The 17,001-nt window shown below is 50.8% G+C and overlaps 1 protein-coding gene across 2 annotated transcripts in view; it reads right to left on the bottom strand.

Moving 5' to 3' along the window:
* Positions 1–10,662: 10,662 nt before the first annotated feature.
* The window catches only part of FCHSD2 (FCH and double SH3 domains 2), a 167,410-nt gene continuing 161,071 nt past the window's right edge, over positions 10,663–17,001 (bottom strand). For both annotated transcript variants that reach the window (XM_075111324.1, XM_075111390.1), the window contains 4 exons: positions 16,105–16,325; positions 14,997–15,126; positions 14,757–14,839; positions 10,663–12,946 (listed from right to left, as the gene is read on the bottom strand). In XM_075111324.1, the coding sequence (XP_074967425.1) occupies positions 12,863–12,946; positions 14,757–14,839; positions 14,997–15,126; positions 16,105–16,325 (518 nt within the window). In that variant the 3' untranslated portion in view covers positions 10,663–12,862. The remainder of the gene's footprint in view (positions 12,947–14,756; positions 14,840–14,996; positions 15,127–16,104; positions 16,326–17,001) is intronic.

Genomic DNA, 17,001 nt, shown 5'->3' with positions numbered 1-17,001 from the left:
GCTGCCTGAGAGGGGCTGGAGTGAGGGGGGGGCTGGTCTCTGCTCCCAAGTCACCAGTGACAGGGCGAGAGGGAACGGCCTCAAGCTGCGTCAGGGGAGGTTTAGGTTGGATGTGAGGGAAAACGCCTTCCCTGCCAGAGCGGTCAGGCCCTGGCACAGGCTGCCCAGAGGGGTGGGGGAGTCACCGTCCCTGGGGGGGTTCAACCACCGTGTAGCCGTGGGACTTGGGGCCATGGTTTAGGAGGCCTGGGGGTGTTGGGTTGGGGGTTGGCCTTGAAGATCTGAGAGGTCTTTTCCAACCTCAATGATTCTGTGGTTCTATGAACATGCAACCCCTGCACTCAGTGCTGCCCCCCCCTCTGGACCATGGAGCCACCTCCCAGAGGACATGCTACTTAAGAATGTGAAATCTGTTCTTCTGCAGAGTGACAGAGATTTTGGGGGGGTTCATGGGAGTCTGGGGATTTGGAGGATGTAGGATTCTCCCTTCTTGGGGTAACGAGAGAGCAGCACTTATCCCAGCCTGATAGTGATACGGCGAATGAAAGCAAAACTGATGGTGAAAGATTGCAGGCGGTGAGCGATAACACGCAGAGCCTGAAAGGGCCAGAAATCAGCAACGCTTGCTCCGTCTCCGACACGGCACTTCTCCGTGGAGCCACCCATGTGGGAGGATGACAGCCACAGCACATTTTAAGGGACCTGGAGGCAAGTACCAGCGAAGTGACTTGACGAGGCTGCAGCAGGAGCCAGCGCTGACCTCGACGCCCAGACCCTTCACCCCAGAGCTGCGCCTCAAAAGATTTCAGCCATGTCGCCTCTCTGTTTGGGCTCGGGGAAGCAAAACTACTTTGCAACGCAGAGAATGAAGATGAAGGCATCAAAGAGGCAGCATCCGCACTTGTAATCCAACACCAGGGCTCCTCGGGGAGGCTTTCTGATCCAGCGCTGGCTGACCTCCATCCTGCGGTTCCGTCTAATGGCCGTTGGCAAGAGGACAGACTCGGTACTAATGGGGCAAAACGCTCTCTGCGGCCCCGTCGCCAGCTGAGTCGCGGGGTCCGAGCCCATCCTTCACAATACGTACATCTGATCTTGGTAACTCGCGGTCCGCCAGGCGGCCGGCTCAGCGGGGCCCCATGTCAGCCAGCCGCGGTGGGCAGCAGCGCTTCGGGCTCGGGACCGGCGGTGGGCAGCAGGGCGGGAGCTGCTCATGAGCAGCCTGGCAGTAGCCTGGTTGTTGCTTTGCCCTGCTCCCGCAGACGATTCTCCACCCCCAGGAACCAGCAAGTGATAAAATGGCTGTTAGTCCACGCACAAGGTTATTTTCTAGGACATTAACCAGAGTCTGCAGAAACAGGCTTTCAAAAGACTCACAAAGAGTGGAAAGACACCTGACGAGAATGCAAAAGCAGAGCTGCAAACTTCACACCTTTATCTTTTAAAAATAGCTTTAAAGAAAGGGCGAGCTCAAACCGGCGTTAGCCGTTTGAGTGGCTATTTGCTTTAGAAAACGAGCAGTTTCAGCAGAAGCATCAGATGACTGCCATCCAGAAAGCTCTTATTTTCAGTATCTCAGCTATTCACATCTCTAAATAAAACATTCAAGCTGCAATACAGCACAACTGTTTTGCTGGGGCTAATAAATAAATGAAAAGTATTTACCAAGCCTGCTTTTCTGTAGGAATAATACCCCTAACATCCTAGAATTATCTCCATCTACGCCTGGCTAGGACTTCAAATCAATAAATCGTCTCCTCATCCTCGGATTAGCTCAGTCAGATAATTTCGAAAGCAGCGGCAGCAGTTCCCTGCTATTAGTGCTAACAGCTCTGCCAGCTGAATTAACATGAGATCCCCCTTGTTATCCGAGAACAATCGCACTCTGCCAGCGTCCTTGGGTAATAATTTTCACTGACCTCGACAACAATTTGTGGTAGTCTGAGAATCGGCTGCGATGCGGGTTTCCTTTCCAGGAACATTAACCGCCTGGCATTTCAGTCTCCTCGCAGCCAGCGTGGCTCTCCACTGCGAGAGCCGCGATGCGGTAACGTCGGCTGAGGGAAAGCAGTGCTGATTTATGGTGCGGGGAGACCCGGCCTTGCAAAGCCGGCGGTGATCAAACGCCAACTCGTAGGAGACACTTCAGAGACGAGAGCTGGGTTAAAGGAAATCACAACAGTAGGTTTACCGATGCACCTCTCGGTCTGGCCTCCTCTCTCCTCTGCTGCAGTCCCTCAAATGTCACTCTGAGCGAAGAACTCAGCACTCCCTCTTTCGATCTTACAGCCATGCAGCTCCTTGGCTGTGTCCTGCATTGCAGTGGGCTTCCACTTCAGATCTGTGCAGGCTTTTCGCCAGGGGGACGCTCAAAACGTGGCGTTTCTGTTCTGCTCAGAAGTCTACCCATGTCAAAAGTACGTATTTATGAAGTTTAATATTTGGAATTAAATTTTTGTTAAAACTCTAGCAAAAAAAAAAAAAACCCACCTGTTTTGGAAAAACTGGAAGCAGATGCAGCGGATCCTGGAAGCTGTGACTCCGACGAGTGTCACGGCAGAGAGGGAGAAGCCCCCATCACCGGCAGGGAAGCCCATCGAGGCATCGAGGGCTTCTTGGCTCTGCTGGTCCTTGTCCCTCCGTGTTGTTCATGGGCTTCCAGCTCCACACGGGCAGCCTGCAGCGCCATGTTCCTCGACCCTGGAAGGAAGGCCTGCCTTCGATGGACGCCCGGGTGTCCCCAGCGGGAGAGCAGCGTGCGCGGGGACCCAGGGCTTTGCGAGCCTCGGATCTGTGGGGAGACCGAACTTTCCAGCAACGCCCACCCGGGTTTGGGGTGCTTCTCTCCCAAGCTTCCACGCAACTGACTGAAGCAGTGAGGTGTTCTGCTTTAGCTACTGCTACGGATTCTTAAAAGGTTTTGCCAAACCAGCATTTCCTAATGAAATCTGCTTCATTGGAAAAATTTTTAATGCTTTTCCCCGTTCGCCTTTTCGTTTCAGAAACAAGACCCTGCCCAGTGCCCACCAGCACAAAGCTGAACCAGCCCCGGCACAGGTTTGCCTCTGCTGAACCAGCTACAACCTAGAGCTCTGACCTCAGGCCAGCTGTCCCTCGCCGCGCTGCCTTCAAGGGGACGCGCAAGACCTGATTTGGCGTATTCGAGTGTCACAGACAGATAAAACCCGGCCTGCTGGTACAGAACTTAACCCGTCAAAAGCATTTTGGACACATCCGAGCTGGCAGAGGGAGTTTATCTGCATCAGCGCTCCATCGTACGGGGCCACGGTGTTCTTGGATTAGCACAAGGTGCCCTAAAGCCGGATTTACTCTATCACCAAACCACGGCCGCTTGTGTCCTGCCACGTTCACGCCTTCACAAGTGATTATTATCTGGCTTAGTCTCAGCTCTGCTGGCTCAAGCACCCCAAGAGGAGCACTCGGATCCTTTCACTGAAGGTCTGGGGATGCCCAAGCAGTCCCTGCTTCCCTCTGTCTTTCTTCCAAAGCTCTGCCGAAAGGAGCTTTCCTCCGCGGAGTCCTCCTCTTCTGGCACCCGGACGTGCCGCACAGTCTGTCCTCTCCCACCGTTACTGATGTTCTCAGTAACCACGCACGTCCTTCAGCCACGGGCCCCTCGTCGTCTCTTCCCTTGCTGCCGTACGGAGCCCCCCTTTCGCCTTTTTAAGGAGCAGCGATAATTTCTGTCACCTCAGTCCCAAGAAAAATGTCAGTTCTTCTGTTTTAAAATCAACTCCACAGCAACCCCTGCAGCAAAAAACCGAGGGAGCATAAACAGAAAAACACCCCGTGCAATGCGTGTGTCACACCTCGCTTCTCAGAAATCAAGATATTCTTACGAATGATAGTCTAGATTTTTAAAAAATCCTGTAACCTTACTTTTAAACGATCAGCCTCTCCCGTCCTGACATGCAAGTTTACTCGGCAAGTTAACCCGAGGTTGTCACTGTTTTCTATCCACACTTGATGCCTGCAGACAGACGCCTTCACTTCCTCGTGCCCCTATGGTAAGCAGGGAGGAGGCCCCAGTCTTAGAGAAATTAATTAGTGTGGTAGTTTGCCCAGGACACAGAGGTGAAGCCGAAATTGGCCCACTCTGCAGGATTCAGCTGAGTAAAGAAGACAAATAGCTGTGCTACGGGATTTCAAAAACGCTGCTGTCAGCATTCCCAGTGCAACTAGACCTGGAAATTCATTCATCTTTCAATAAACAATGGAAAAAGGAGAAGCAATTCAGTACACAAAGCTACACCAGAGTAAAGCATACCTCACAGCAATTGCTCTTGAATCTGCATTTAAAAAGAAAAATCTAAACCAAAACCCACTCAGTTCAAAAAAATAAAAGGTAAAAATTCAGGAGGAGAATAAAAACAAGTTCAAAATAGACGGGTACTTCCTCTCACAGCATGATAATGCACAGATTTATCTTTGTAAAGATAAATCTTCAGGTGACGCTGGCGCTGATCTGCGAACAGGACGCAGGGGCACAGAGGATTTGTCCAGGGAGGCCAACGTCAGAGTGGGGAGCAGAATCACAGAATGCCCTGAGCTGGGAGGGACCCACAAGGACCATCGAGCCCAACTCCTGTCCCTGCCCAGGACACCCCAAATTCACACCGTGTCTCTGAGGGCCTTGGCCAAGTGCTTCTGGAATATCGCCAGGCTGGTGCCCTGATGCCTCCCTGGGGAGCCTGTGCCAGGGCTCCACCACCCTCTGGGGGAAGGACCTTCTCCTAATGCCCAGCCTAACCCTCCCCTGGCACATCTCCCTGCCGTTCCCTCAGGGCCTGGCGTTGGGCACCAGAGAGCAGAGACCAGCCCTGCCCCTCCTCCCGCCCTCAGGAGGGAGCTGCAGAGCGCCATGAGGGCTGCCCTCGGCCTCCTCTGCTCCAGCTGAACAAACCCAGGGACTCCAGCTGCTCCTCGTACGGTTTCCCCTCTAAACCCTTCCCCAGCTCCATGGCCTCCTCTGGACACTCTCCAGTAGCTTTATACCCTCCATGTCCTGCGGCGCCCAACGCTGCCCACAGCACTCGGGGTGAGGCCGCCCCAGCGCGGGGCAGAGCGGGACAATCCCCCCCCTCGCCCGGCTGCGATGCAGGGCTCGGTGCCCCCCAGGGCACGGCTGGCCCTCTGGGCTGCCAGGGCATGCTGGGGGCTCGTGTTCAACTTGCCATTGGCCAGAGCCCCCAGGTCCCTCTGGGGGGCTGCTCCCCAGCCCCTCGTGCCCCGGTCTGTCTGTACAGCCAGGGCTGCCGCACCCCAGGGGCAAAACCCAGCACTTGAAATGAGTGAGAAATGAGCTCCCAGCTCCTCAATCCAATGTTTTCATGTAAGTGCCTCTTCCCTGATCAGGCCCATTTCACGTTCGTCTCACTCGTGCCGCAGCCACGACCACTTGTGTGTTGATCAAGAACACCGCTCCATCAGCCCAACCTCTTCCTTCAAAGCATCTGGTTAGGTTTGCTTCTGCCCTCACCGCACATGCAGAATGCAACATAAAATAGCATATTCTCATGCAGCAAAATTCCACGGGTCGAATTTTAACCGTGTATTTCCGGAGCCCTTCACAGCTGCGTGACGACGCACAGGCATATTAGCGATCGAAGGCTGAGCACCAGCCTCAGCAGCAACACTCTCTCCCGGTGAGTGCTCAGAAGAGGACCCAGAGTCTCCTCCACCTGTGGGTGTCTACACTGCCTGTTCTGCACCCAAGTTTTGGGCTGAAATGATCTATTTAAGTGCAAGAAGAACTGGGGTAACTGGGAAAACCATCCGTGGAGCTCAGCTTGCAGGCTGGTGGTTCAATAGCTTCTGTTTTCACGGCGGAGATGAAGCACTAAGGCGGCAAGCTTAACCATGTCCCTGTTCTTTGCAGCAAATACTAGATGACTGAGCAGAACACGTAAGACGTCTTCACATGGTTATATTTTTGTTGGGTGAAATGATGTAAGAGAATCCAAAGCCTTCTGCAACGTCCGTTTAATCCTTGCCCAGGCTGTCAAGTAGCAGGGACAGAAGCAGTGAGCTTCCGCGAGAGGCGACGCCGGCTCAGTAAGAGCTAGATGGAGATCGCCGGGCCCGTTTCCTCCGCCGGGCCCCTTCAGATACCTGCTGTGAAATTCAGAAGACAGCAAAAGAGGGTTTTAAACAAAGCGGCGGAAGAATCGCCGCTTAATACATTCGAGATAGGCCGAGAGGCTGGAAAAGTGATTGCGGGGAGCAAACTTGAAATGGGAAGAGGAGGAGGAACGAGACGGGGCAGCAAACTGATCTGGCAGGCACGGCAACACACCCCGCTCACTGGTGGTGCCTGGACTCGGGATCCAAAAGGCTCCACGAGCTGTTTCCAACGTACAAAGCAGCCCGTCTCTACATCACGTGGGGTTTTTTTTCCAAAGCCTTTTTGGGAACAGAAACAAGGCCACCTCAGAACATTGGGTTTCGTGGCCCGTTGAGGAGGTACAATCTGAAGCCTCCGTCCCGCGATGCGAGTCTGCGGCGACCGCGCGGTGCCCAGCCCAACGTGCTGTTCAGCACAGAGCTTCTCTCTGTCGGACCGGCGAGCTCCAGACCCGCCGAAGCAGCGAGCTGGGACCCACAGACAACACAAAGCCCACAGCGCTTGCTTCCTGCAAGGTTTCTGGCCCATTTAAAAGCTCTTCTTTGCAGGGAGTGCACACGGAGGAGTACAGAGGAAGAAGTTTTCAGCCTGGAGAAGAGAAGGGTCAGGGGAGTCTCACCAACACCAAAAGGAGAACGCCAAGAGGACGGAGCCAGGCTCTCTGCGGGGTGCCCAGTGCCAGGACCAGAGGCACAGGAGGGTCCCTCTGAACACGAGGAAACACTTCTCCGTGTGAGGGTGACCGAGCGTGGGCACAGGTTGCCCAGGGACGTTGCGGAATCTCCATCCCTGGAGATATTCAAAAGCCCTGTGGGCACGATCCTGAGCAACCGGCTCTGGACCAGATGATCTCCAGAGGTCCCTCCCAACCTCAGCCAGTCTGGGATTCTGTGATCCTATTCCAGACGACAATCTCATCAGCTCTCAGAGCAGCACCACGCACTCGGTGATGGCTGTATATGAGAAATAGTTTTAATAATTTATGAAGAGATACTTTTTTTCCACTTAGCCCCTCTCAATTTTATCCCCCGCTGGGTCTGCCGTACGCAATATAAACTAAATCATGGTTCTGCTACAGATAAAAGTATTCCAAGGTGTATTTTTGAGGGGGGGTGGGGCTGAATTTTCCCTTGGGACGTAAAGCACATTCCACCACGTTAAATGACAGCCTGACGACCTGCTGCCCGCCGGTTTTCTTCAGCTCGTGTAGCAAAGCACAGCTGCAGTACGACTGTACCCGGACTCCGCGCACAAACGCTGCTGTGTGGAGACGGCCAGCGACCGCGCTTGTACTTAAGCAAACCCGTGACCGTCGTCCCCTCCTTGCTGCGAACACGGGGGTGGTTATTCACCGCACGTCCGGCGTCTGTTCCAGTTCAACTCCCCTAACCACGGAGATTTCTTACCTTCCCCAGGCCGGCCCCGGTATCACTGCGGTGCTTTTATTTTCTGGATGAAATGACCTGCAATGCAGAGGCTCGCTTGCTACAGCGATCCTTCTCCCAGACCTGTAATCTCCAGTCCCCCTGGGTAATGCCTGGTGTAGGAAACTACTTGGTATAGTAAGCACATCAGCATTTTCCCAGCTGCGTGTTTTATTGGCTCATTTACGGCATCCCTGACTTCAGTTCGGTTTTCTTTCCTTTTATCCTTCACTTTCTCCAACCTTGAACTCACTCGGGCGTCTCAGTACCCCCGAGCTCACCGCTCGAAGGGAGCCGGCCAGGCGTGGGACAGAAGGGGGCCACGTACTTCGTCCCGTCCCTCCCATCGCTCCGTTCTAGAGCAGCAGATCTGCAAGCGGAGCTGTGGCGAGGCAGGACCCTTTCCGGGGCAGCAGCGTCTCCCCCCCACAGCTTCCTGGGAGGCTCAATCCAAGGCAAGGCCGGTTAAGGTAGATTTCCTGCTCCTCCTGCCTCGGCCGTGCCGAGAGTTGCAGGTTATCAGTTATAGGGACTTGCTGGAAGAGGAGGAAGGAAAAACGTGCAAGCTGCAGAGTAGCCAGTCCTCCATGTTACACGCAGAGAAGCAGAAGATCCTTTATTTGGAGAAGAGGGTGCAGGTTTTGATTTTTAATTACTACTAACAGTGAGAGGTACTTGTGCTATATGGGAAAGGGAACTCACCCACGTGCCTGGGCTTAATATTCCCATGAAACAAACAAAAGGAAACCCCGGCACAATTAATCTGTGGTCAGGTACATCACATCCTTTACCCCCATGGCTTCTGTTGAGCCTCGGTCTTGTTATCCTTTGTGAAAATCCGGGAGCCGGAGCCATCAGAGGAAACCCCGGCTCTAACGGAGACGACGACGGTCCTGCTGCCGCCTTCCCGAGACCAATGTCTCAACCTTCGCGCTGGGCGAGTTCCACATGCCGCCGCTCTGACTATCCCGAGCACAATATAGACCCGCAGAGCCTGTATTTTTTTTACTCAGCCCCTTTTCTTTTTGCCACTGAACGGCCGCCGCGTGCTGTTCAAACCGCAGCCGCCTCCCAGCCGCAGGCAAACGGCGGCAACGGGGGCCGGCCGCTCCGCTGGGAGAGCACTGCGGGGTGAAAAGGTTCTCATGGAAATAAGTTATGCCCGTGTTCAAGGCAGGAATGACACAATCGCCGCACACCTGCTGAACGGGCACTCGCCGCTGGGCTGGTTTTGCCACGGCAAAGCTTTTAAGGAGGGGAAGGAGAAAAAGTAGAGGCACGAAGGCGGCCTGTTAAAAAAACGGAAGACATTAAAGGATTGGTGGATTTGAGGATTAACATCATCTAAAGCGATGCTGACGGTGAAAAGAATCACGAGCAAAGAGGTCTGTGTGTGATGCGGCAAGAAAATGGGAGATGCAACGAGCAGGGAGCCAAAAGAGAAGGACGAAGTGGGCAAAGGAGCAAACCAGGACAATAATTTTTGGACGAGCACTGTGAATGCGTATCAAAAGCAGGGGAAAATGGGATTTCTCAAAGGAGGAGGCTGCAGGAGCTCAGGGGAAAAAGGACGAAAGCCTGTGTAAGAGTTCTGTGTGAACGGCGGAAATGAAAGAGGAAAGAGCCGATGCAACGCCGCGGCAGCACCCCGCGGGCTGGGTTCAAACGGGGTAAAATGCAGTCCCGGCTCCAAACAGCTGAAGGCAAAAATGGGGAGGAAATCAGCGGCGGAGCGCAGGTACCACAGCCAACGCAGAAGGCGCTCACCTCCGAGAACCGGTATTAGCCGAGCGAGGAGCTGGTCGCCGGCGGGCGGCTTCCGAGTGCCGGCAAGGAAATATGGCAGGGAAAGCCGGAGCTGAAAGGGATCCTAAAACTAGAGGGGCTTGGGATGCGGTGGAAATACCCCGTGTGCAATTAGGCAAATCAGCCCTATTAAAGGACAATCATGCTGAAGAGTTATTATCAATCACTCTCTCCCTCCCTTTCTTTGTGTAATTATCCTAACTGCATAAAGGCCTTTAGGCTCTCCAGTTTTGCTGTAATTTTGCTCCTCATATAAATACCACCTAAACCCAATATTTAAAGATTGCTTGAAATATGTACATAAGTGTTTTCCTAACGAGTCCTGGCCAGGCTGGAGAGCTGGGCCCAGGGGAACCTCAGGGAATTCAGCAAGAGCCAGTGCAGGGTCCTGCCCCTGGGGAGGAACAACCCCCCGCACCAGCACAGGCTGGGGGGGACCTGCTGGAGAGCGGCTCTGCTGAGAGGGTCCTGGGGGTGCTGGGGGGCAGCGAGGTGACCCTGAGCCAGCACCGGGCCCTTGGGGCCAAGGGGGCCAGCGGTGCCCTGTGGGGCATGGAAAGGCGTGTGGCCAGCAGGGCGAGGGAGGTTCTCCTCCCCCTCTGCTCTGCCCCAGTGAGGCCACACCTGCAGGGCTGCGGCCAGTTCTGGGCCCCCCAGTCCAAGAAGGGCAGGGAACTGCTGGAGCAAGGCCAGCGCAGAGCTGCCAAGGGGATCAGGGGCTGGAGCATCTCCCTGGTGAGGAAAGGCTGAGAGACCTGGGCTTGTTCAGCCTGGAGAAGAGAAGGCTGAGGGGGGTCTCATCAGTGCTTATCAATATCTGAAGGGTGGGTGTCAGGAGGATGGGGCCGGGCTCTTTCCAGTGGTGCCCAACACCAGGCCAAGGGGCCACGGGCACAAGCTGGAACACGGGAAGTTCCACCTGAACGTGAGGAGAAACCCCTTTGCTGTGCGGGTGCCAGAGCAGGGGCACAGGCTGCCCGGAGAGGCTGTGGGGTCCCTTCCCTGGAGACATTCACCCCCCGCCTGGACGCGGCCCTGTGCCCCTGCTCTGGGTGTGCCTGCTCCAGCAGGGGTGGGACGGGATGGGCTCCAGAGGGCCCTTCCAGCCCCCACCAGCCTGGGAGTCTGTGAGCAGCAGATTCAAATTTCATCTGAAAGCACAAACCATAAAGATGATACCGAAGAAAATTTTCGTTTTCATGCCCAAATGTCAGGTTCTCCTCCCAGATCTTCTGATGACGCTTTGCGGCAGGATGAGCGGTGTCTGTACCGAGGCAACGTCGTGGATTTAGTTCCACTTTTTTATTATTCAACTTTTTATACATAATAAATACAAACTTTTTACAGCCAATATAAAGAAAGCATTTGCACCTATGCTTTCAGTGTACTGACGCTGTACACGATGATAAGTCGAATACATGCCCTGTATGAAGAAATCATAGTTAAAAAGGAGGCATATTTTTACAACTTTTCTTCTTTTTTTTCTTTTTTTTTTAAATAAAATTAGCAGCTCTTACAGAAAATATTTTAAAATACAACTAAAGAGACTTTAAATAACACTTTCTGAATTTTGAAAGTCCAGGTGTGAAGGACACAGAAAAACTGGCCAAAGAAATCAAACATGAACGTTATGGCAATACTTGCTTTTCTTCTGCATTGTGAAGCTTTCAGAATTTTTGCAAACAGTTAAATCTTTTTTTTAAAAACTTTTTTTTTTCTTTAAACTTAAGAACAAGTTTGATAAACACATAAAAAAGACCTCAAACAGATCAACAGGACAAGAGGTGCAAAAGAATGAAAAATATGGAAAGGACTTCATTGGACAGTCACCGATTTCATAACTGATCCATGAATTGTTTTCTTCAAACAGCTCCGCTCTTGGTTAAAGATCCCTCTGGGAAGGAGATTGGCAAACACGAACGCCTCAGAGACCCGGCCTGGGTTGGGATTTACAAGTATGTGCAAAGTTTATGATAAAATCTGGTTAGATGATTGAATTTTTTAATTTTTTTTTTTTTTGTAAATGCAGCCTCAAAAAATAGCCCTTGTTAGTAAACTAAAGGTAGAAAACTTACTGGCTTAGGAAAAAAAATATGACGGCGTAAGAGCGCATTCAGCAGAACCCATATATCAGCTCAAAAACCCCAACCTTGGGATGCCTTTTAACTGACGCTTTGATCCGATGGAGATCGCTGAAAGTAATTTAGTACGTACACAAAGAAAAAACCTGTTTTCAGCCGGTTTTCCCTCCACGTTAAACATCAGAACATCCTCTGCCCTCTTCTTTCAAACAAGAAGCTTCCTTCCCAGAGATCTCCAATCAAAAATCGGTTTTGAAATTCTTTCGCTCTCCGTTTCTCGCCTAACGCGGGGCCGCAGCCTCGGCCACAAAGGCGGTCCGACGGCTCCGCGGAAACCGGAGCTTCTCCCGCCTCTCTGGCTTAGGCTGGGGATCGGGCTTCGCGTGGGAGAACGCTACGGGACCATCCAATGCAAAAACTAAATAACGCCTGTAAATACTCTAAATGTAACTTCTAGCTCTAGCCGGATGTTTTGATGACAAAGATACACTGCTAATGTTGGATAATAAAGTACACGGCAATAACTGGGGTAAGAGTCACCCAAATACTTGGAAAAAAAAACCCAAAAGAACAAAAAAAATAAACCAAAACCCCAAAAATCTGCTACAAAAAAAAATGAAGCAGAATTTCCAGATCTAGACAAAATCTCACTTACTTTTCTACCAGTTGGTTTATGCTATGGAACAAGATGTTGCTACTAATTCAGCACCTCCGTATTAGATACTCTATTACTAAATGTACTGCATAAATATTAATACAAAGAACATTTAGTTCTGTTTAACTGTTAATTATTGAAGAGGTGTGCATTAATGGAGTTAACGCCATATGATCTGCCTCAGTTTTCCTTATCTGTAAGGTTATTTTCCCGTTTCTTCCTTTCTGCGAGGGGACTAAAGAGGAGCCAGCCTCTCCTTATACTTCTTTTTCGGTTCCCTTTTTCATTCCGCAAGATCTGATTAATACCTAATCAGACAAGTAACGCTACTTGAAGAATTGACAATCTTTAACACATTCCTATGGCAACAGTAATATACTGTACTAATGCACGTGATCGAAGTACGCTATGACTAAGTTGCATGAACGAGGCTCTTTCCTCGGCCTCCGTATAAAAATTGACCGTCTTCAGCCGAGAGAGAAACCTGCTCCGAGGCAATGCTCTGCTCGCTGCCTGGCCCGGCTTGGTTTGTGCTAAGAGAGGAAAAACGATGTATATAAATCAAAACAAAGAAAAAGGCACAAAATATTCATGACTGTGGGAAGGAATCCGCCATGTCGCTGCCACATAAAATCCTCCCTATCTCTTGCTCTATTAAAAGTCTTCATCATGCAAAGGTGCCTAAAAACGAGATTGACCAAATACCGCGTTTGGTCTTGATTGTAGCACTACTACTTAACTAGTCCGATCGTTACACCAGAGTAATTTCCACGTCCTCTATCTTCTCTGTTGTCCGGCGATGATGCTGCGTAGGGGGCGGCGGAGCTGCTCGCACCTGAAACAGCCAGAACCAGCCTGTAACTATCAGAAACCCGTCAACATTTCAGCGCTTTTATGGACTAAAACTGCCGCTTTGGGCTTATTCCTCCAAAGGACGCAAATGCACAGATGGTACGTTAAGATCAACAGAACTACAGCGAGTAACACGCCGAATTCAGGTCCTGCGGCCTCCAATTGAGCCATCAAGGCTCTTCCTTATAAACCGTCACCACTCTCGGGTGATTTTTCTCCAGGATGACCAGCAATCGTGACAGCGTGACCGCACCGAGGGGAAGAACCGACCTGCCCTCCCTGTACCCACGGCTAAGCCGGTACGTGAACCTGGGATGGGCTTTGGGCCTTACACAATCTGATTCTGTGCCTGGGAACTTCAGGAATGCCTTGTTGTATCTAAGCCTTTTACTCATATTTAATCAACCACTGGCCTGAACAAGAGACACCTGAAATCTGATGCTATTTTTACGCTCTGCCACATCAATAAAGTTGTTATTGCTCCCTCCGGAGATTACCTTAAGTGCTAACAGCATTTCATGTGGGGTTTTTATCACAGGATTTCAGAAGACACCAGAGTGACTCGCTACGGGAAACACGAATTGTGGAGCAATACCAGAACAAACGTCACGGTATTTTCAAACCAGGCATATTTAAAATGCAATTCTAAGGGAAATCCTTTTAATGGAGGCATGACACTGTGGTAATATCCTGAACAGTCAGGCAGTTGCAAGAAACTCATGAAGTAAATATCAATCTACAAACGGAAAAGCTGAATCAGTGTCTTTTTACAGGGGAATAAGGTGACGTGAAACTCCTCTGTTTGATACTTGAGGACGTAGCGATGCAGCTCTACACCTTGTGTATGTCCATGAATAAGGGCAACTGACCGGCTACTGGCACATTCAGACATAATTTATGAATATCCATAAAAGTTCTTTTTCTGCAACCTCATTCACGGAGAATACCAGAAAAACACAAATGTTACGCCCTAATATGATTTGGTTTAGGACACTGAAACCTCCAAAACTTGGTTTCAGAGTTAATCCTAGGAGGTGGATTTTGCAAGTTCTAAATATTAAAGTCTTCCTTTCCTTTTCTGGCAAAATCTCTCTCTCTAGGCAGCAGGGACATGGCAAATGTATAGATCTGATTATCAAGAATTTTTAATCCGAACCCCTCAAATCAAAGGGGTTTGGAAATAAATTTAACCCTAAACGCCATCGAGTCCCGAGGACCGCAGATGACGCCAGCCTGCCGGCGAGCAGGTTTCTCTGCCGGCATGCTGGAGAAGCAGCAGTTGCCCAAATCCTGACTAAACCGTTCTGGCATTTATTCGCCACCTCTTTTTTAGTTGTGTTGAGGAGTTATTACATGCGGCAAGAACAGAAATAACATCCCAACGCCCGAAAAGGCAGTGTGAGTTTATCGACTAACATCTGGTTTACTATCGTTCCTCGGAGGTTAGATTTCCTGGTCCCTAGGCCTCATGGAGACGTGCAGGTATCACCTACGAAGGCAGATACGAGGGCAGCTTTGTTTGGTTCTAGTGTTCACTTAATCTCAAACACCTCTCACGTTCCATAGCTGTTTGACACGTCTCCAGCATCACCACGGGGGAGCGACCAGGCCTCTCCTCGCAGTTTTCATCTGAGATACCGTGGTTTTATACAGCGTCACTGCGTTTGCAGAACACGGAGAGCCAAATCGTCGTATCACCCCCCTGCTACGAACGGACATACCCCGACTGACCTAGACCTGGCCTTAAAACTTTGCGGCGGCAATAAAAACACCGCTGTTTGTTTTTAACTTACAGGTCGCAGTTTGCCATACGAGGTTTCGGGAGGAATTCGCGGAGGCTGTGAGAATCCAGGGGACTCTGAACCGAAGCTGTTTTCTGAAAGAGTAAGCAACAAGCCATCACAAACAAGCCACTCGCTACTGCCGAATTAACTTTACGCTGCGAAAAAGCCTTCCCCCCCGCCCCCCCCGCCTCCGAAATGAGAATAATCTAAATTAAGCATTTAGCTGAAACGTTTCCTTAAATTTCTTACCGTTAGTTGATGGTGATCTGGGGAAATACTGAGAACCTCTTTTATCCGGACTGTGGTAGGGACTAGCGGGAGGCTGGTCGTACAGTGGCAGCGGTGGAAGGGCATTATTAGGCTTGGGAGTCGGGGATACCTGTGTTAGAAAGAGAGAGGGGCTGCAGAAAGCCTCACTTCTCGACGGTTTTCACGGACACACCGCGGCGCAGTAAGTTCTCTGACACATCAGTACGCTACGAACCTTCGTCTGGAGAAAAACTATCTGCCAAAAGTGCTGTCGGGTACGTTTGGGAAGGAAAGCCAAGATATCCAACAGTGATTATATATATTTTTAAATCATAGGTTGCCACCGAGCAGAAATTTTCATCCTCTCCCAGATAATTTCGACAGACTTTTTGAAGGTTATTCAAAAAAAGTTGTTTGGCCAAGCACGCCTCTCCACAGACACTCACCCAAAGCGTTAGGGTAACGAGCTTTATCCCAGCTCAGCTGCATATACCTCACTTAAATGTTAAGTGTTTGTGGTCTTCTCAAATCAAAGAATAAAAATACTGGAGAAATTTCTTTGTAGGGAACATGGAAGTCCAGTTTCTAGCCCCAGTTACATACGGGATCGTGTCTGATTTTCTAGTATGACACAAGGATTACAGAACCGTACCGAAATGAGGAGTTTTGCAAAAATGACCGTGATATGATATTCGGCAGTGCTCTGCCCTTCAAAAATTGAGAGGCTATGGAATAATTTAAGTACAAAAACATAAATTAGGGCCGAGAGAGCCTGTAATTCTCTTTTTGCCAGGTTCTGTTGATGTCTCAGTCTATGCCACAAATTAATTACAGGAAGTAGACTGAATTTTCTCCTTTGGTTCATTTCTTTTCTACCCAAGTACTCTCCTTTATTCACAAATCTGTTACAATTGCCAAAATATATCAGTTGATAATTACTACGCTAGAAGCTAAAATTATTAGGCAAGAAACTAAAAGGTTTTTTTCTTCTCGGATTGGTTCTGAGAGGTTTTTTCCCCAAAGAAGCAGCAGATCTTTCCGGCCTTCCAAAGTCGCCCCAACAAACTCATATCATACGTGCAAGGTAGCACCGCAACTCTCTGCGTACCTGAATATCTCCAATCCACTGAGTCTCTCCGTTTTCTGAGGCCGTAAGCTCTTCAACTAATACTGATGGGAACACCCCAACGCGGCCGTTGAATTCTCCTTCCCAAAAGCCATCATCATCTTGATTTTCCTTGTTCAAGATGCGGATGATGGCTCCTTCCGGGAAGGACAGCTCGTCGTCCGTCTGGCCCTCGTAATCATAAAGTGCTTTTACAAAACAGACTGAAGAATGGAAAAGGGGGAAAATAAAGTATAATTGGCATTGGCTTGAAAGTACTATCCATACTTTTACGGCTGGACTCGATGATCTTAAAGGTCTTTTGCAACCTAAATGATTCCCGCTCTGCCCCGCGCTGGGGCAGCCTCACCCCGAGTGCTGTGGGCAGCGTTGGGCGCCGCAGGACATGGAGGGCATAAAGGTACTGGAGAGTGTCCCGAGGAGGCCACGGAGCTGGGGAAGGGTTTAGAGGGGAAACCGTTCGAGGAGCGGCTGGAGTCCCTGGGTTTGTTCAGCTGGAGCAGAGGAGGCCGAGGGCAGCCCCATGGCGCTCTGCAGCTCCCTCCCGAGGGCAGGAGGAGGGGCAGGGCTGGTCTCTGCTCTCTGGTGCCCAACGCCAGGGCCCGAGGGAACGGCAGGGAGATGTGCCAGGGGAGGGTTAGGCTGGGCATTAGGAGAAGGTTCTTCCCCCCGAGGGTGGTGGAGCCCTGGAACAGGCTCCCCAGGGAGGCATCACGGCACCAGCCTGGCGATATTCCAGAAGCACTTGGCCAAGGCCCTCAGAGACACGGTGTGAATTTGGGGTGTCCTGTGCAGGGACAGGAGCTGGGCTCAATGGTCCTTGTGGGTCCCTTCCAGCTCAGGGCATTCTGTGATTCTGTAATTGTTGAGTCAAATTAT

Source organism: Phalacrocorax aristotelis, chromosome 1 (genome assembly GCF_949628215.1).
Source record: "Phalacrocorax aristotelis chromosome 1, bGulAri2.1, whole genome shotgun sequence".
NCBI classification, from domain to species: domain Eukaryota; kingdom Metazoa; phylum Chordata; class Aves; order Suliformes; family Phalacrocoracidae; genus Phalacrocorax; species Phalacrocorax aristotelis.
This window is presented reverse-complemented; position numbering and strand designations above follow the sequence as displayed.